Here is a 21,270-nt window from a genome sequence, read left to right on the forward strand (position 1 = left end):
GTAGTTCCAGCGTCAGAGAGTAGGTACCTACTTAACAAGCTTACCTACTTATATTTACATTCTTAAAAAATATCACGTTATATAGCTAGACATGATTACAAAGCAACTTTATACCACAAAGAACAGATTAATTCCCGCTTAGATAAGGAAAACTACTTTTTCCCAAAAGTGCAATAGAGAAGTTCTAAGTACCTTGTCGACTTAATGAAGAAATTACCTTTATATTTGCTCTTAAATAAAATAAAACAAATGACATCATCAGCGCTTCACAATTCACAGCATTGTTAGCACAAAACAGGAATAAAGTAAATGCATTTGTTCGTCTTCAAGAGAACTAATGTTTGTGCCTACAATGCGCGTACTTGAATGTCTACTCATAAACAAGTGTATTCATAGTTTTCTTTTGTGTATTTATGCTGTTTACTTGTGTTTTCTAGTTTCATGAATTAGCTATTCCCTACGATTCCACCCGCACCCGGACAAAAAGTATGTATCGAATAAGGCCTTCTCAGCTACTTTTAATCAGGTGCGCAGAGTAGCTCCCATGAGTAAAACATTAGCGGGACCTTTTTACTTAAGAAAAGATTCTTATAATTAAGAATTATATCCAAATATAATTCTTATTTATAAGAACCTGGGTTCAGACAATTGTTCCTTATAAGTAGACCAGTATAATATTGGTTGAAGATACTCCTTGATAAATAATAATCAAAATACTTGTAAACCGTTTCAAACAGTTACTAAATCTAATTCCGAAACGAAACTAGTTTTTGAATCCTGCTATCGTTGTAGATACCCGGATCAAATGACAAGGGACACCTGGCAAGAAGGGTGGAGAGATGGGTTAAATGAGATTTCTTATATGTATAAAGGTAAAACGTGAAGAGATTAAAGGTACCTGCTGCTAACTGATAGTTTTTATTATGTAGATTACTTATAAACATATAGCACCTGGAACAACGGTACTATTCTTGTTTATGTACTTTTATTTACAACTTGCTGTTCCTGTCGGTTCTTCTAGTGTCTCGTAAAAACGACTATAGCTTTCTTACATAAATGGGCTATCTTACGCTAACTAAATCTTCAAATTGATTCAGTAATTAAAGCACAAAGAGAGTAAGAAATAGGTATCAAACAAAAATTGAACTGTAATACCTAATTAACAAGCTAGCAAAAAGCTAATTATAGCCTCACAATCAACCAATTCGATACTACTATCGAACACTAACTAAAACTTTTGCTAATAGCCTTACTCAAATCCTACCAAATCCTAGAAGTTGTTGGAACACAAAAGTAGAAAGCGCCGACTTTAATTACTTCTGCCGTAATTAGGAATGAACTTACGACTCAAGTTCCCAAAATTCGGGACAAGCTGTAATAGCCTGTTAATGTCTCATTTGTACCGAAGTCGGCCGAAATCAGCCGACTTCGAAGTCGACAAACTTGGAAGAGTAGCTTGGGGCATTGCGTCTAAGAATTCGGCTGCGGTTAAATTTGACTTTTGGAGACTTTGATTTATTTGAGTTCTTGTGCTAAATTGTTGGTGTTGGATTGCGTAAAAGGGGTGTACATTTTATTGTGTATCTAAAGCTGCTGCAAAATTTATCAGAGAAAGACTTGACACCATTCAGCAACACGAAAACCCGCAACTGGATAAAAAAATGAAATAACTGAAAAGCCGTAATTTTTGCGTAAACAGAATAACAAACATCTATCATGTATCCAAACTATCACGATAACAAACTTTTCGTTCAACCAGTTTCTTTGATCCCCTGCTTAACTGAGCTCTATTTCTTCAATCCGTACTAGCCTTCGAATAAAATCCCACAAATTACATAATACATTTTCAATTTTATAAATAGACAAATCAATATAAGTTCAACCTTGAAGTATTCTCCTTCGAAACTTTCAATCGCCACAAGCAACGGACAAAAGGGAGATATTATGCTTTTCTTGGGCCAAGTTATAAAACTCATTTGTACTTTGAAAACTTTGCGGCATACAAATTAATTGAAATGTATGAAAACATGCGCTGAATATCTTGAATGTTAAGTAGACTATTTTCTTGTTTAAGTAAGGCTGCTGGCAGACAGCTACGTAGTTAGTTTTGGAACTAGTATTATTGATGATGGTTTTGGTACTTATTTACTGTTAAATGTCTTTTTCGATCAGTCAAAAAATCATATTAGTATTGTGGTGAAAATAGCCTATAAGAAAAACTAAAAGAATGCATTATTGTGGTGAGAATGACCAGTATCGTATAAGCGTTTTTAAACAAGTACTTCGCATTGTTTTTCCGCGTTGCTACGCTCTATTTGAAAGAATGCTGCAACTTGCATAAGCTGAATGCTGAAGAATGCTGCAACTGACAACTACCGGCTCAAGTGATAACACCCAAACGTGCCGAGGCCAAACTGAGCCTATACGCGCAACCACATCAACTAGTGTGAAAGGGGTTTTAATTAACCTGACTGTCTCTACATTACCTATACGTAAATCAGTTATTAACCCATGCAAAAGTTGGTAACAAAAAAACATAGGTTTTACTTGTTTTTTTTTCAGCTTTTTCAGTAAATCTATCCCCGCTCCATCTATGAAACATAAGCTTTCACGTCCATATCACATGAAGCGCACATTATACTATCAAAACACTCTCTGAATGAGTGAATGAATGAACGCTTTATTTCGCAAACAATGCGCGACTAATGTAATGAAAATAATACAATAATGCACGGCTTTGTGAGTGAGTGAATGATAAATAGGTTTGTCAAAAACATTTTATGAATGTCGGAGTTATTAAGCGTGACGATATGGTTTAAGTGCTACCCGTGGGCTCATAGAAAGGTTTTTTAACCCCCGTTAAAGGGCTATTTTAACAATGAGTATTTTTTTTACTGTGTCAAAATATATAGCCCTTCGTTGTGACCTAAGCTGAAATAAACTATAATGGACGAACTGAAACTTTGAAATTCAGTTGGACGGCTTAAAAGTTCCGATAGTTTAGAATTTATTCTTGTTCAATTAAGTTACTCAGATCAGATTCCAACACAATAAAGCATTCATCTTTAAACTTATCTTATTTAAAATCAAACTTCAAAACAACGACTTTCATGAACAATACCTGATACCTTTTTTCCGATGGCAAAAATCATCAAATTACCAGATAAGAGAGAGTGAGTGAGTGTCAGACTTTTACTGACTAAAAATCCATCGTGTTCCTTCGTAGGCCTTTTATGTATCAGGGCCGCGGTAACTCTATGTCTGATAACTCGAGTACCTGAATTTCAAGAAACTTACATTTCTTTTCCAGATTATTCGAAGAAAACAAAGATTTACTACATCTATTTGAGAACTTCGGCGAGCTCCACACGGCTGAAGCTCAGATGAGTTCCGAGGAGTTAGCAGAGCATGCTACGAAGGTGATGCATACCCTGGATGAGGGAATCAAGGGTTTGGGAGACATTGACGCCTTCTTCGCGTATATCAGGCATGTTGGCGCCACGCACCATCAGGTGCCTGGGTTTAAGGCTGAGAATTTTTGGGTGAGTAACAGGTTTTATTAAGAAAAAAGGTACAATAAGGAATATAGAATGTAAGCAGCTTTCTGACTACTGAATACCACAAGTTGGATAAATTATAAATATAACTGCTTTTATTAAGATCAATATACAATTAATAGTGTAGATATGTTAATCCTTGAGTCTTAACAGCACTACTTGCAAAACTTTCACACTAGTGAATTTTCAGCTCGGTTTACCTCATTCGTAAAAGCCTAAAAACCTTATATTTTTATATAATACCTACCAAATAAAAAACACATCCAAAAGGCAGTCGGGTGATATTACACGTTTTTTATTAAAACATGCCGTTAAACCGAGAGGTAGGTCCTTTTATGAACGTTTCAGGTACCTGGGTTAACCTTCCATCCACGAATTATATGAGATGCTTAACGATCACGCTCTTTGCCTCAGGGCCTGGCAGACAGCCAAGTGTTCACGGTATTTGAACTATGAAAAATATTTGCAAAACACAATTTTTGGGCTGGAGATTTTTATTTTGATTTGCTTTTGTTGTTTTGTAAATAAACTTGTACATCATCACGGTAAAGAGTATTTACAGACCATTGTTGAAAATTCTTTAAAAACACGATACTGAAATTAATTCCAAAACCCAATGGGGTTTGCAGTTATTAAACTTAACCTACCTTTGTTCTAAACAGGCTACCCAGTCTCGAGCCTATTTATAAGAAATCCGTTATATTTATATCCCATTTCCATTTCAAATCAGGAATTACTGCTAACTACGAGTAGCACTGAAAGAAATTAAAGAGGAAAAAAATATGCACTTTAATAAAGCAGAAAACTTAATTAAACTACAAAGACAGTTTACGTCAAACAAATATTAATTAACTGGCACTTAATGCGCCAGTTTTCCTTGTATAAAAATGTTCATTTTTTCAAAAACTTTGTTGCAAGTAAATGCTTTGAACTTTAAGAGCATTTAACCAACCGAAACTGCCATGAGCACATAATATCTATGTGGAAAAGTCTGCCAAATTACAATTAATAATTCGTCATAATTCGCACAATACAGATTTGGCAGTGATCCTCAAACTAGGGTCTGTTTTTTTCTGTATTTTGGGGATCAGAGTTACAACAATCAGGTTTATCCTTGACTAGGTTTGACATTAAACGATAATTAAATTGCACACACGAGTATTTAATAGACTCATACACTTTTAACAAAGGAAAAGGCATAACAGCTATAACATATCCAGTTGGTTAAATAATCTATAGACCTGAGCAAAAATAGTTGGAAACGAGCGAGCGAAGCGCTGTTACGTTGCAGTAACGCTCACAACTTTAGCAATGTGCTTCAAGGTGTCATGCTCACTGCACACCGTCTAGACATCTTACTTGCCTACTAACAAAGAGTTTTACTTGTAACTTAATATTCGTTGCACATCGTAATGAGCCTAGTTTGGAAGTTTTGTGTTTATATTAAGTATGTATTTGGTGCTTAGTAACTTTAGTCAAACGCTGTATAAAAAAAGTAGTAAAAAAAACATCACATAAACATTTTACGATGAAAATCAGTTTTCACGGCTGCGGAATCCGTTAGTTAAAAAAACGAATTGAGAATGTCCTCCTGTTTGAAAAGTCGATTAAAAAACATGAACTTCACGAATTGTTCATATAAAATCACGACAAAATATTAGGTATTAACAGAACATAAGTGGATGTTTAATATGATAGACGCACCCTTGTACTAACATTTGAAACACAGCGGATGTTCCTTTAGTGATGTTTGAATGAATGTTATTTTTAAATGGAAATGAAATGGAAAGCACCGTTTAAAACATACTTAGGTTTCACATTTATGCAAAGAACTCGTTTGAACATGTACTTTTGAAAATGTACCGTACTGAAAGAATGTAGGTAATCTTAATTTATTGTAAGACTGAAGAATTTGTTTGTGCGTGCTAATCTTGGGAACTACTGGACTGATTTGAAAAAATCTTTCAATATTAATTAGCTCATACATACCTAAATCAAGGCAATAGGCTTTTATCCAGAAGTGCGGAGTAATTCCCGAGGAACTTGAGGGAAACCCTTAGCGGAATTCTAGTTTCTTAAAATGCTAGACAGAGCCACGGCAAACGCTAGTTATATTTTAAATGTTACACTTAGTAATTGCTATGAAAGTTTTCTAAGAACTGAGCAAGAGTTTGAATTGAAGAACAATATTATTTTATTTAGAACTTTGTTTTATTAATATTGTTATAGTTCGGTTTATTGAAATTGTTTTAAAGTTTTAAATACGAAAGTAGAACAGCGGTCATAAAATATGCTATGCTAGCTGTTTCCCGCGCCTCTACCTGCGTCCCAACAGACCTTCTTGCCGCACCCGGATAAAAAGTAGCATACGTTCTTTATAGGTATTGATCTTAAATCGGTTCAGTGGTTAGGCGAAAAACGCCTATTACTATTTCGTCATATTACTGGAATGTTCAAGAGCTAAATGCTAAAGTAACTTTGTCTAACTGCCTCTGTATATGTCGCATGTTAGACCTAACTTTCTAATGTTTACTGACAATCAATAAGCTATGTGAACTCTGATGTGAACATTTTCTGTATTTTTCAAACGTTGTTTGTGCCCATCAGTGTAAGTGGAGAAAAGTTCAAACTTTCCTACGTTCAATGCATTATCGATGCTCGTGCACTTGACGGAGTCTTCGCGAGGGCACACAGATGTGAACTGCATCTGTTGCTCGAATCGATTACGTGAATATGTATGCGATAATCGATTTAAAATGTATCGAGTTTGAGGACAATCGTCCTCAAACTCGGATGTGTTAAGTATTTTGCTACATGCAAAATTGCAAAAGAGGCGGAGATATTGTTTTGATACTTGATTCGTTACTAAAAATAAAAAAGGCTTATCATCTCATACCCGACAACATGATATTATACTAACTATTTTACCTATTTGGATTTTCTCTATGTAATGAAAATAATAAAACTATGACAACAAAGGTGGAGATATATTTTTTTACACAAGACTTATTAATTTATATTTTTTTCTTTTGTTTACAGAAAATCGAGCAGCCATTTCTTCAAGCGGCTAAAACGACGCTGGGCGACCGGTACACGCCAAACATCGAAAATATTTACAAGAAGACTATCAAATTCATATTAGAAAACTTGGTTAAAGGGTATGAAGAATCAGGGGTAGAAAATGGCAAAGGACAATCTTGACAGAAGAGACTTAAAAATATAGATTTTTTTATCAATATACACTTACCCGAACAAAAACATGGAATCGCCCCCTTGCGCTATACAAATACAACGATTGCCAATGATACAATATTTACAGTTAAATGTACCATTACCCTTAATTAAGAGATAAAAGTATAGGCTTTCAAACAAGACCATAAACATTTAACTGTAAATATTGTATCATTGGCAATCTTTGTATTTGTATAGCGCAAGGAGGTGGTTCCATTTTTTTGCTCGTGAGTGTATAAACTGTTAGTCAGCGTTTTACCTATAGTACATGATATGAGGTAATTCACGTAGTAGTGAAAAGATTACACCACATTTAAATTGAATTAAGTAGATATAAGTATTGAGTATGATTATTTTTGGATATCTGGGGATTTATTAGTAAAATTGTAATTACCTTTTTAATAAGTAATTAGAATAGAGTACTGTAGTAATAGATTTATATGCTGGTAAGATACCTAATCATATATTATAACTGTAGGTAATAAAATTATAGTTACCTTTGATATTTGTGTGTTAGAGTTAAAACGGTATCGACTTCTACATAAATAATTTCTTCTTGAATATTCGAATACTTTTTTCCGATTCATTACATTTCTACCTCATTTCTTCACAAATCAGATCTTCACTAAGATACTTAACTAAGTTTAAACGACTTTTTCTATCCAGAAATCTCATATTTCAGTGAACATGGGAAAAGAATATATTCACTTTCATAAACAGTGAAGTTAGGATCTCTGCCAAGACCTTAGTCCAAGTTTTGCCAAGTTTTAGCTCTAACTTACAGACGCCGTAAGTATTATTTAAGTTTTTTCTTGGTCCAAAAATGGTATGTTTATTTTTGCAGCTTTTTATTCTATTAAACTAGATTATTTGAAAAAATATCTTTATTGTATCCTATTTAAATAAATAGGTTAAGTTGCTTTTTAATAGTTTTAAAATAAGTTGACTACCTATATCCTTATTTACATATTGTCACAAGCTGCCAACCTAAGAAGATGTCCACTACCTTTAATCAGTCATTTAAATCCTAGATAATCTTTTCTATAATTGCAAAGTACCTAAAGCATTTTGCATATAGCTACTTAAAAGCGACAACAAACAAAAACCCACAAAATTAAATTAAAATATTATTTGCAAACTCAGAAGATTTTCACTGAAATTCTTTCATCATATTTTCAGTCGTTGAATGTAGAGTGACTGATTTATTCACCGCGAACATTCAATATGAATTTGTGATTTCTTTCCTGGACGGCCATTATGGATTCAGAGGTCACGAGTTCCACGTCCAAATTGTTTTGGCGAATCTCTTCACTGATTTTCGGACGGAAATTTTTGAATTTGGAATGTGGAATTATAAAAAAATGTGTTGTTTGTTTATGATTATTTCAATGGATTTAGTTTGTGGTTGTGTATTTAAATAACTTATGTATATGTTACCAATATAAAAAAGAGGATCGTTTTTGTTTGTTCACTGAACCGATTTGAAAAGAACTTCGGGACGTTAGGTAAAACCGCGGAAAACAGCTAGTCGTTATTTTTTTTTAATGGGTTTACTTTGTCAGACTATTAGTATTGTGTTCATGGAGATTTGTTTGTATGAAAAATCGAACAAAATCAAAATCCTATCCATTTATTTAAATAGTCAACGTACACATACATTGCAAGTACATTATAAATAAGAATACCTAATGTGTTTTTCTCAACTTAATTTAGAACCTAACTAAGTTAGATAAGTCAGTTATAAGTACATGGTAATTATGTGTATTTGTATATGCTTCAATATACTAACAAATAATTGACATATACAATTAACTTTTTTAGCTTAAGTGCTTAATTGAAACATCCCACTGGAGTCCGGTTGTTTTTATCCAATGTGTATCAGTTATTTTAAGCCCTTGCATTTTTTTCTTTCTGGTTTTTTCGTAAAATAATGTTTTATGTTATCTACATGTGTTAATTATTTGCAAGTTTAAAAAAAACTTAAATACAATTTGGAATAATAATTTATATTTTACTTATAATTGTTTTATATTTAATAATGGTAAATATGGTTTAATTTTTAAGTAGATATATTAGATTTTTGGATGAATTTGAATATTCTGGTCAATATGTTTATGGTTCATCGAATGCTATTTTTATGTAAAATATTAATTATAGTAGTATAATATATGGTCCGTTTTATTTCTTACCCTTTTCACAATCATTGACGATTTGAAGGTAATGACGAAGTGAGGTCAGACAAAAAATATGTAACTACTGAAAATGCATTTTTTCTTAGTTTCTAAACTGCGTTTCATAGTATCAATAATTAATATTTTATAATGTTTCATTAAACTTGATTAGGAAAGAAACTATAATGTTACGTGTTCTTGGCACAATAATTAAACAATCTCTCTACATAACTTTTAACTTCGAATGTTAATATTTCTTGTTAAGGTTGAATGAAGCTTTGATTCAACCTTACCCACGCACCAAAAATATCCGTACCCCACAGCGTTCAACCTCACACCAAGTAGGTATATCTATACCTACTTATATTCTCCAGTAAACATATACACATAATCCGCGAGTTAATCCCGAAATGCGGCCTCAAAAGCCTTTTGTTTCTTTGACAAAAGCCTCGCTGAAAATCTTCAGAGGCGCTTAAGAAACCTTCAGAATCCCTTTGAACATCCAATGGATCAGGTTCAAAGATTACACCCGTTTATTTTTATTCCGTTTACTTTTTCCTTGTTATATATCTCGTAAATAGAATAATGCCCGTTTTTACCAACAATCTCTTAACGTTTCCCCAACTAAGTGTCACTTAGAATAACGGCAACTTTGGTGAAAACGAAATCCGTATTAAGTGTTGTGTAAATGCTATTAGGGCATCCCTAAATTTAAGTATTTGTTGGTGAAAATCGGCATAAGAGTCTTTTAAAACCACCACTCTTGGTTACCCGTCTACAAACAAGTAAGTATTAGAAAACTAATACATATACAGATCTAGGTGTTTCCCTTGGATTCAATCGACTGTTGGCAAAAACATTTGAAAGTACAGCCTGTAATTGTTTAGATCACATTTAATTACATATAATTTCATCTAAACCGGCCAATCGGTAGGCAAGTTTTCCGCTAAGTAAATCCAACCGGTATATGTTTTCTAGAACCTAAAGGCACGCTCTAATAAGACTTTTATGTGTTTACTGCCAGTATCTTTCTGATAACAGATAAATGCACGAGTGCAACACAGGCGTACAAATAATAAAACAATATATGTACTCATAAAATTTACATCATAGCTTTCATAATTTCAACTGCACAATTCTAAAGCCACCTAAATTCGGAGTCACGGATAGCTTGTCACTATTAATAAAGTTTCGGCTTTTGCAATATGCAGCAGTGGCAGGATGGTTAGATACTTCCTAACTACTCCCACCCATCACCCCCTAATTCGTAACTCCCCCCTCTAGCTTATGCATTCCAGACTTTGTTGTGAAAACTAATTCCAATGTGAAATACAATTGAATATTTCATGAAAATAAGGTGAGTACAGCTTCACGGAAAATGGTGCGTAATTTTTTACTACATTTCAAAATGAAAGGCACGTTTAATATTAGACACATTGATCTTTGAGCCTTAACTACCACATAAAATAATAACCTTTAGAGTAAACAGTCGACCGACTGTTGGTCCGTTGGTTGGCAATTTTTGTTTTAAGAAAATGTTGATTCCAATCACTATTTTCAGTCAATTTGAGACTGGCTCAATATTTGATCTTTATAAAGTGCGTACTACTATTCATCTTTATACCGATTTGTGAGCGCAAACAAACTACCAGCCGACTAAGAGTTTGCATTGTGTAAGAGTACCCCTTAATAACCAACACACATTGATCTTTGACCCTGAACTAGCACATACAACAATAACATTTAAAATCCAAAGTCTTTGGTATTGTGTTCCGTGCCAAGAGATATCTAATCTATGCCAAACGATCACTTAAAAGGGTTCTGGCATAAAGGCAGATGTCCAAGTTAGATAGGCATTTGGCAAGAAACAATGGGGATCGGGAAATTATGTTCAACAAATCCTTACGGGTATTATAAATGCGAAAGGAGGTAGGTAAAAGTCTGTCCGACAGTTGTGCTTTCACGGTAAAACTACTGAACTGATTTAAATGTGATTTAGTATATAATCTGTAGCCTGTTGTAAGAATAGGCTACTTAATTCTCCGGGATCGTGGTTAAAACCGAGGGGAACAGCTAGTAAAGTTGTCTTCATTCCTTTATGTGCTCTCTTATGTACCCTATTTTATATACTTACTACACCTGTGTACTCCATTAACAGTAACTTTTACATACACACAAATAGAATGTATGTCATGTACTACGTATAATCAACGTCGAAAAAATAACAAAAGCCAAGCAATAACAGTCACCGCGACCACAGACACAAAAAACAATAATTAAAAAGTCAAATCATTTCTCTTATTTACTCGAAAAACAAAAGAAAGTTGACAAAACAGAATACGTGAATGGTGAAATTAATTCGCCGAAAATGAGAATGGCTCGTATTTAAGGTGCAATTCCACTACTGCATAATAATGTGCACGAAGAGAGTATTTGTACACATTAGTTTCGCGAAAACATCGCAATTTCTAGCTCCAGCTTACATAGATAGCTATTAGAAATAGGGTGGGGTATAGTCTCTATCTGCCTAGCTTTTTCCCAACTATTTTGAAAATGCTTCCATTTCCAACTGGTTGTAGATGTTTATTAATGTTTCACATGCATTGACTACCTCTGGCATCCTCAACCTAATACCCACTTAGCCTAGAGTCTCTCTCCTATAATAATTGAACTCACCTCCTCTAAAATGCTCAAAGGGCATGCACGTGGGCCGTGTAGAACAGAAACCCCACAAAATAATTACTCGTACTTTTTTATATTCATAACACCTACACACGAAAAAATCCAAAACAAAAAGACCATAGCAAAACAAATTGCGAATTCTGAGTAGGGCGACATCGTGATAATTAATCGTCCCTCCCATTGAGGGATGAGGGATGAAATCCTCCGTTGTCATTACTCGCATACCCCGGATTCTTAATTTACGTTCCCAGGTAAGATTTTAATGGTTTATTTTTGAGATAATGAAGTTATTATACAAAGGGATTATAAAGGTACGCGTGTGGACGTGAAATAAGAGAACAACGGATAGTCGTGATTAGATTTTCTTCATTTGCAGAGTAGCACTTTTTAATTATTGTGCTCCTGGCAACTCGATATACGCGTGTGAAAGGTACAAAAGCGTAATTATCAAATTTATCAGTTTACAAGTAGAGATTCTCAGAGTGTCGTGTAACAGGATAGGTGTGTACCTAATTTGATTTTCAGGCGAAGTTTCAGCTGTCCATTTCCTTACGTAGAAACAACGGACAATATTTTGACATTCTTTCCAGGCTGCTCTTAACAAGCTAGAACTACACTTACAAATCAAACATTTCTTTTATATGTACTCTATATAAATCTAATTAACTCGCCAATAGAAGTAGTCACAGAGGTGTTACACCCACAATTCCTTACCCCATTAAGTTCAAAACATCCCTAAACGAAGCATCAAGATCAAACAACGTTCACCCTGAAGTAATTCATAATCGTTGTGTAACAGCGAAATAATTACGCTTACATATTTAATACACGCCCTAATTAATAATTTCATTCGGTACATAATTAAGAATTTAATTAAGATGTAAATCACAAGCGCGTGTGGTGAACATGTATTTGAGTTAAATTGTACGTTTTGCCTTGTTTGCTATTTACAATTTTGTAGGTGAGTTGTAAATAGAAGATGTTTGTTTGGGGAAATTAGATTTTTTGTACTTGTGTAATTGCCTGAATTGGGTCTGAAATCTAGGTCTAATAAACATGATATATCTACTCATACAATATAGTGAATAACTATTCAATATTATGTCAAGATTTTCAAAGAAGTTCAAATACTAGTCAAGGCCAGCTTTCAGCTTCTGTTACAAAGGTAGTGCAATTCGCAAAAAGAAATAAAATCCAACATCTACTAACACCACCATTTCATAACAAACCAAACCCCTCTCGTTAAAAACGAGCCAACAGCAATAAAAAACATGTATTCAGCCAAATTGTCAATTAAGCCGCAACACTATAAATCAAAAGCATAACAAACTACAACAGTTCGGGCATAAATCAAGATTAGTCGGATTACTGTTGGTTTGCCACTGTTCGTCCGATATCTTTGATGAAGGTCGGGCCAGCACGCGTGTTCGATGGGTCGTCCCAATGGGGTACAAACAATAGTACCTACCTATATGATATCCACGGAGTAAGTAAGGTTGAGAGATGACATAATACAGGTAGGTCTTGCCTTCTTCTAGGTCAAATACGATCGGTGGGTATGACCAAAATGATCAGCTTCGAGTGAATTAACGACTCGTTTGGGTTATTTGAGTCATCTGTTAATGATTTTTGGGATACAAAAAAGATCGGGTCCAAATAAGGGCGAAGACAGTAACGCTACTTTCTTATGAGTTTTTCCGTTATGGCACCTCCGCTAGTCATTTCATTCTCCATGGATATAATAACTATTTTGTACATATCATAGTCGTGAAAAGGTCAGGACCTCTAGAGGGTTGTAATGCTTGGAAGTTAGTGACGGAGATTAAAATGCGAAATCATAGCGCCTGTATTCCCAAAAGATAGGCTTGCTAAAGCTTTCTGAACTAACTAAAACACTATGTAGTGTTGGTAATTCCCTGGAAATTCCCTAGAGTGCCCATCTTGAGGAAAGAAGCTACTAAAGCTGAGTAGGCTACAGTTTCTCAGAATTCTGATCGGACCTCCCTTTATTTGGTGGGCGCAGCATGTCTTTTTCTTCCACACTTCCCAATCTGACTTCATCTCACAAGTTTACTATAGTCTTTCCAGTCCTATCATCTTTCACCCAATCCATCTATCGTTTCTTTGGTCGTACCATCCCTCTATGATCATCCACGTTCATATTCAAGACCTATCATTATTTTCGTGGTCGTTTATATCGTCAAAGTATGCCAATAAAAAACACAGATAAAGCCTTAATTAATTTTACCGAGCTTAAAACGATCACGCATGAGACATGAAAGAGTTTTCATACAAAACAATAAAAATGAGTGGCGGAACGGAATTTTTCATTATTTAAAGTGAGTCAGCAGTTTCCAGGTATCTTGTTTGTATAAAATATCGATACCCTGGAAATGGCCCGTGTATTTTTAAATTGGTTTTTTATCGTCTTCCTTATCCAATTATGGTATAAGGAGAAAGAAATATGTGGTAGAGATAATATTTTAGAAAAGCGCTGACCTAGTTTCAATTATATTATCGCGTTTTATTCTGTTTATCTTTTAGAAGTTAAATAAGACTTAAGTAATTGCAAAGGAAGCTGTTTTTGCGTAGAAAACTGTATAGATTAATTTAAATATTTGATTTTAAAAGTGCACTGCTCAGATTTAACCTGCCGCTAGTTTTATCCTTCATAAAGTTTGCATTCACGATTATCTTCAAAGTAAGCCATCACCCGATAGTTTAGACTGAAGTGAATTTAGGAGCCTTCACCTGCAGTATTATTCTTACAGAAACTGATGATAATAACCTTAGAAACCATCCGTATTTTAAAAAGTCTTGTAAGGACAATAAAAACCTAAGCCTCTAACATCCAACTAGAACACGTTCTTTAAACTTTCTACTTAGAATCTGCTAAGTTAGAGATAAGTTATGTCAGAGATAACTTAGTCATGCACGTTCATACAAAGCTTATGTTTTACGTGACACGTGTTTCTCAGTTGTACTAGGCTTTGTAACCACGCTTAGATTAGATTATTATTGATTTTTAGATGGGAAACTAGCTTGTTTTAGTGTATAGATAATGGTTTTTCGATAACGGCCACAGCGCCTGTTCTTATATAAGGAGATCAGCCAACTGCGCAGGACATATTATTGTGCACGAGCACTATTCCTTCACTCAAATAGCCCGATGGAACGGCAATCCGACAAACCTGGAGTGAGATCAGACGCAGGACCGACATTTACGTAATCTCCGTTGCCCAATTAATTTTAGCGCTGAAAATATATGAAATTCTGTAAAAAGGATTAATAATCTCTTACTACAGCTGTGAATAAAATAATTCCCTTAGAATGCGAGTAAAAATGTGAGAAACAGCTACAACAAAATAAGTCCGATCAAATAGAAAACTATTGTAATTTACATAACCCAACAACACTTGGAAACAAAAGAAAGTCGGAAAGTCCTTCTGAAGCATCCTTATCTTTCAATTCGTTCCACAAGTTGCCTACACAAATAATAGTAGAGGAAAATGTCTTGTTTCCTAAGCAATGAAGCTTAGAGCAGCTAACCAACCGGGGCCGTCAAGAGTACAAATCTCTATGCGAAGAATAGCAATAGCTTACACTGTATGCAATTTTAGTCACGCCTTTTAGGTATAGAAATAAAAATACACAAGCATAAACTTTATGCACAAAACAAAAAGTATGAGCGGCGTTTCCGTACGTTTGCACTTTGGCAGAGGGTGATACACGGCTTCTCCAGTTGGTTTAAGTTATCTAAGCAATGAAGGCAACAGGCTGGCTTGGTAATCGTAACTGGGCTATATTGCTTGTGTTTTTTTATTACTATTGAACATTTCAAGCAAATTGCTTCAGTAATTTTCAGTTTATCGGCGCATAGTTTTTTGGTGTATTAATGTTATATTGGGAATACAAAGAAAGAAGTTGCATTTCCTTTTAAGAGATTTGCAGCATAATGTATGCATCTCAACATTGTTTCGACTCCTACAAAATAAATATTTGATATAAAAATGATTGCATTTTAATTAGCACTTTGTTTACATACCCATGTATTCAAAGTTTCTTTAAAACATTAACCTCTAAATCTTTAAGAAAAAACTTTCTAGAAGAACACACAAAAAAACTCATTACTTTAAAGTTTTATCTCAAGAACTCATTTCACCAAGAGTGGAAATTACCAAATGACTCACAATTTTACATTTCAACATTTTCAAAAAAAGCTTTGATTTTCCAATTGCAGAATTTAAAAAGCTACTTATTTGAGAGTCTAATTTTCCTTTTGAAGTTTACTGATTAGCCATAAGAGCGCCTGAAGCATTGCTGAAGGACCGAACACAGCTTTGTAGCCAATTTCTTCATCATTGACGTAATAACCACTCTATATGAGATCTTAATTTGGAAGAAAATCCATGGAATTTTCCATGTCGAAAACTTTTTTTGTGAGTACAAAATCATATTATATAAACCACTTTTCCTTGTGTTTTAGGTCCAGCAAATGTTCTTTTGTAATCTTTTGTATTCCAATAAGTTTAATAATCAACGGAATCTTAATAGTCAGTATTGTAATGACGCTTTTCCGCATGAAGAAATAGCTCCTAAGTTACGTACCTATAGCATTTGACTGTGTTGTAATAAAAATTAAAACAATTGAACGGTATTTTAAGTAAGTAGGTATAGAACATATTTATATGATGGAGGAAAACTTATAAAACAGGTGTTACTTAGTATGAAAATGAAACAGCACTTACTTAGCTTTAAATGTAACAATTATTTGTTACATTCAAAACGAACTGTAGGCTTACTCAGTAGACAGTATCACGGCTTTGTGAAATCCTGTAACAGTGCCAAACCGCGCCAGTAAACTGCCTACATGAAGACAAGATGGCTTTCCCGAACATAAACGATAATTACCCCTATCCGGTACACTGTAGTTTTGAAAAAGATACATAAAATATACATATCAAAATTAAAATAAAAAAAAACGGATTATCGAGCAAAAATTTGCAAAAAAATCACGTTTGTTGTATGGGAGATATTTATTTTATCCTATTTTTTAGTATTTGCAACAGAAGTACATCATCTGTGAATATTTCAACTCTCTAACTATCACGTTTCATGAGATACAGCCTGGTGACAGACGGACGGACGGACGGACAGAGGACCGAAAACAGGGTCCCGTTTTACCCCTTGGGTACGGAACCCTAAAAAAGTACCTAATCTGTGGAAATGAAACCAGAAAAAAATTTAACAGGTTCTAATCAGGAGCAATCCTCAAACTTCGTCTCATATATTCTACCTCTTATGTAATATGAGCAACAGTTATTAATAATATCAGGCTTCACGGAACACGAAGCAAGAATCAAATTGTACTGTTACGAGAGCTCCTTGTCGGGCCAATTATATTGGCCGACACTATTCCGTGATGTATGAAGAGGGTTGATAATTGAACTGAAAGAATATAGCAGAATAATTAAACTAGCGGCCTGACCTGGCTACATGCGGATTATGTAAATAGTAGGTGCTCCACGACACTTATTTAACAAACACTTTCCCGACAAATCATAGCACCTATTGGTGAAAACCGAATGAAAATCCAATCAATAGTTCTAGAGTTCGCGACGCAATTGTTTTATAATATTAAGTGAAGATACAGAAAGAAATAAAGTACCTTAAGACACAGAACCATAACTTTCCAATCGCATGTAACGAATCATACTGCAGTTCCAAAAACTTATCTAAGTAAGTCTGCGTATACACAACTGTATAAATGACCTAATGACTCGATTCTCACTACCTTTTTAATCGATTTTGCCTACAGTGTATCTACAGCCTACAGATACGTACTCAGATACACAGGCAGTGTTTGCTAACTCCCCGTATAAGCTTTTAATAGTCTGAAACAAAGCGAGTCTCGTTTGCAGACGAAGTCCAATGCATTTTTAAACGACACAGAGAGTTTTTCCCCTATTCCCTACGTTTGATCCACTGGTCTTTGTGGAAAAAGGAATAACGAACCTAGTTAGGCTGTGACGTTATACGCAAACGAAATTTGATGCTCTCTTTGAGGTGGAGATTGTGATAAGATTATTTTCTTTTAGGTATTTTTACTTTCGCCGTTTTTTCGAGTTATATCGGGTGTGTCGTACCTAATCACATTAAATCCTATCACATATACTTTATGATATTCTATGGCGAATTGTTAAAAAATAACCTAATCCATTCAGTGGATTGGCCACAGGAGTCATTTTTCGTTTTCATAATTTACAACATCATGTGTAAAGCAGAGATAAAGTTAGGATGAATGTGTGTGTACGAATGTTTTGACCAGTTGACAGCTGTCAATTTTCAAGGGAGAATATCCGTTGTTCGTAATGACTGACTCTTGCACATTTTTATTCTATCGTCGTTCGTATCGGTAAAATAAATAAATATTTTTTTCAAACAAAGTAAATAGAATAATTTTGCACCATCCCTTTATACCTACATAATAAATACTATGCTTTCGTTGTTGCAATATCTACATCTCTTCACCCCTTTTTGGTAATGTTACATAACCAATTGTACGTACAAACTTTCATAGATAAATAAATTCTTCAAAGCGTTCTCACAATCTCATAATACTCACAAGAATCTCCCGGGCTTTACTTAATAAAGAAACTCAGCGGTTCCCTCCTCTAAAATAATTTCATTAAAACACTATTTGCTTATCTAGGCACTGAACTAATTACCTTTCTCTAAGGATTCTGCTTGAGTAACAAAAAAGAACGAAAAAAGGTTATTTAACGTCGGCAAATATTACCTCTATTCTTCAAGATTCATTAAATTTTAACATCATCAAAGTGAGCGCCTTGAATTTTAATGAAATGTTCTTCTGGTAAAATAGAGTAAAGTAGATCTTTTCTATCTTTTTTCGTGGCTGTTTTGGTATGGAAATCGGTAAAATAGGCATATTTTTTATGCAATAGGTATACGGACACGGCAGCCTGAGAATTTGAATTTAAATGCAATATATGGACTAGCTGTTCCTCGCAGTTTCAACGCATCTGGATAAAAAATTGCCCATGTTTTATCCCAGGCTCTAGACAGCTGTGACCCAAACATTCATATCGGATCAATAATTTTAGACAAGCAGTTTTACATTCGCAATTACAATATCGGAAAACCTAATACTGTTCATACTGGTTGGAAGGTTACTTGTACCCTTAACACTTGTCTTATATCCTTACAATAAAGGCCGTATCATAATCCTCCAGTCGCCACCTGACCTTTCAGTAAGCCGCGCATAAACGCTAAGGTTGTAGATAATACGTCGGTTGCGTTGCAAACAATTTATTTTGTAAATCCGGGAGACTTAAACTTTGAATACAAGAAAGAGCTTTATTTATGGTAGTATTTTGACTCTGTTACATGATAATTGGATAGTAATTTACGCATTCCAATTCTTACATTGCATAACGCATCTGCACAACAATAATTTTCCTTTAAAACAAGTATCTAGCCATAAATAAAACGATGCACCACTTTCATAATTACCAACCAACAGACCTTCATACGCCAAAAGGACGTAAGTGACTTACACCAGCTTGGACATACGACCTTTTACACTTTCCACAATCACTTGACACAAAAATTATTGGCACGAATTCCTAGAAAGGAAAAAAGTATCCAGAGTTTCGTAGGGAATGAAGCCAAGTTACATGTAAACTTAATTAGTGGGAGATGTTTTATGGGCTGACCCAGTTACAGCACTGCGGGACACCACAGGAGACCTTGAAACGAGGGTTCATGTGAAAGATTACTCTCATTTTGGTCTGTCGCTCAAGAGTGACCCGCAGACTAAACTGTTGGAAGTACTGTAGTTGGCTCATGGTTGGTTGATAGATATTTTAAAGGTTCCAAAGAATCTAATCCAATTTTTTTAGTCTTGTACTGGCCGGATACTTCATTATTATACTACCATTCATCTTTTAATTACTGACACTTAGGCGAATATATGACGTTTAAATAAAACTATCTGGTTACGCGGGAAACGCAATATGGTTCGTAAAGATGCAAAAAAGATGTTCGAAATTTGAAAAACTGGTGATTGCAAATGCGACGGGAAAATCGGCATACTGCGGGCGACACAAAACAAGAAAGTATGCCTAAAGGAAAGAAGCACAGTACCTGTTGTCTTCTACGGCGATTTCTTGTACGAGGAGCACTGCCACAAATAAAGTTCAACACAAATCACACCAATTTTCCACTCAATATCGATTTTTGTATCGGAGAGAGACGTGAGCTCTCGCGCGCGTTGTCAGCCATTTTTTTGTTTTTTTTTTATGTTGCACACACGACTCAAGGGCGCTAGTGTCGCCTCTCGCTCCAACGAATGCGTTGAGGTATGTGCGGGAAAAGGAAGGGAATAGGATTGCAAACACCAGTGAAATTACCAATATAACAAATTATGCGTATGAAAATTACCGCGCACAATAATTCAGAGCGTTGAAGCAAGATTCGAGTTGGACCTATTGGCTAAGAACTAGAGTTCATCTTGCATCATAGACTGCATAGCTGTACCAACTTGGCTTATTAGAACGTAGTACTGGTGATACTATAGAGTCCTGAGCGATAGCGAGGGAATCAAAAGAGCACAAGGTGAAAAATCTTTGCACTCGAGTGCAACACGTAACTTTTCATCCCACCTCAACGAGGAAATTACTAAAACAAAATGGTGCGCACATATGAGTGTCAAAATTAAAAAGATGTACCTATTAAAGTTTATTTATTTGAAAACTCAGTTTAAAAATGAAACGAGGTTAAAAATCTATTTAAAAACAATAATAAAAAATACTTGATTAATTGAATAATTATTTCAGGCAGTATTTTATTTGTTTAATATGTATTTGTATGAAAAGTCTTATTAAGATTATCACAAATGGAGTATTGCACATGACGTTCTAAATTCAAATCACTTTGCCGCTCTAGAGGATAAAAACGACTTTTGCGCTCAGATATCAAAGGGTAAAACTACTCTTTCCGAGATGGTGGGATGAAAATAATATTAACATAACCGCGATAAAATCCGTAAAGGAAGTTTAATTTAAATACCATTCATCTGCAAACGGATTTATGAACCAGATCAAACAAATCAGCGTAACAGGTACCGTTTAAGCTAATTAACTTTGCATTTCCATTTAATTTCAATATTAGCCATCAAATCGTCGATTTAACCGATTTGTGGACGACTGGTTATGGTTTGGTTATTTATAGTTAGATAGCACAACCAACCCTTAGATAACATCAGTTCACTTCACCCAAATTCCCAGAGAATTTGCAATTCATAATTGGAGCTTTGTCAAAATGCATTGAGAGTCAAAATTCCATTTCGTGCTCCAAAAGCAGTGTTCTAGCCGATGGGTAAAGCGTAATACATTACGTGGTGGGATTGCATTCGAAATCAAATTCCCCTCACAGACGCGCAATGGAACGTGTTTGGACTGCAATAGGTGAGTCCGTCAAAAGCTATGGGTTCTATTATATGTTACATGTTATGTAATTAAATGATTTAGGGAAGGAGGTTGTAACATTGATACAGGAGATTTTTTTTTACTATCATTGATACGAAAGTAACTCTATCAAACTGTAAA

At 34.7% G+C, this 21,270-nt stretch overlaps 1 protein-coding gene across 1 annotated transcript in view; it reads left to right on the forward strand.

The window, feature by feature from the left end:
* Positions 1 to 8,904, forward strand: part of LOC110369833 (neuroglobin) — a 42,584-nt gene extending 33,680 nt beyond the window's left edge. Inside the window, exons 2-3 of the mRNA XM_064038670.1 lie at positions 3,311 to 3,542; positions 6,597 to 8,904. Coding sequence (XP_063894740.1) covers positions 3,311 to 3,542; positions 6,597 to 6,758 — 394 coding nt within the window. The 3' untranslated portion in view covers positions 6,759 to 8,904. The remainder of the gene's footprint in view (positions 1 to 3,310; positions 3,543 to 6,596) is intronic.
* The last annotated feature ends 12,366 nt before the right edge of the window (positions 8,905 to 21,270 follow it).

The sequence above is a fragment of the Helicoverpa armigera genome, chromosome 16 (genome assembly GCF_030705265.1).
Source record: "Helicoverpa armigera isolate CAAS_96S chromosome 16, ASM3070526v1, whole genome shotgun sequence".
Taxonomy (NCBI): domain Eukaryota; kingdom Metazoa; phylum Arthropoda; class Insecta; order Lepidoptera; family Noctuidae; genus Helicoverpa; species Helicoverpa armigera.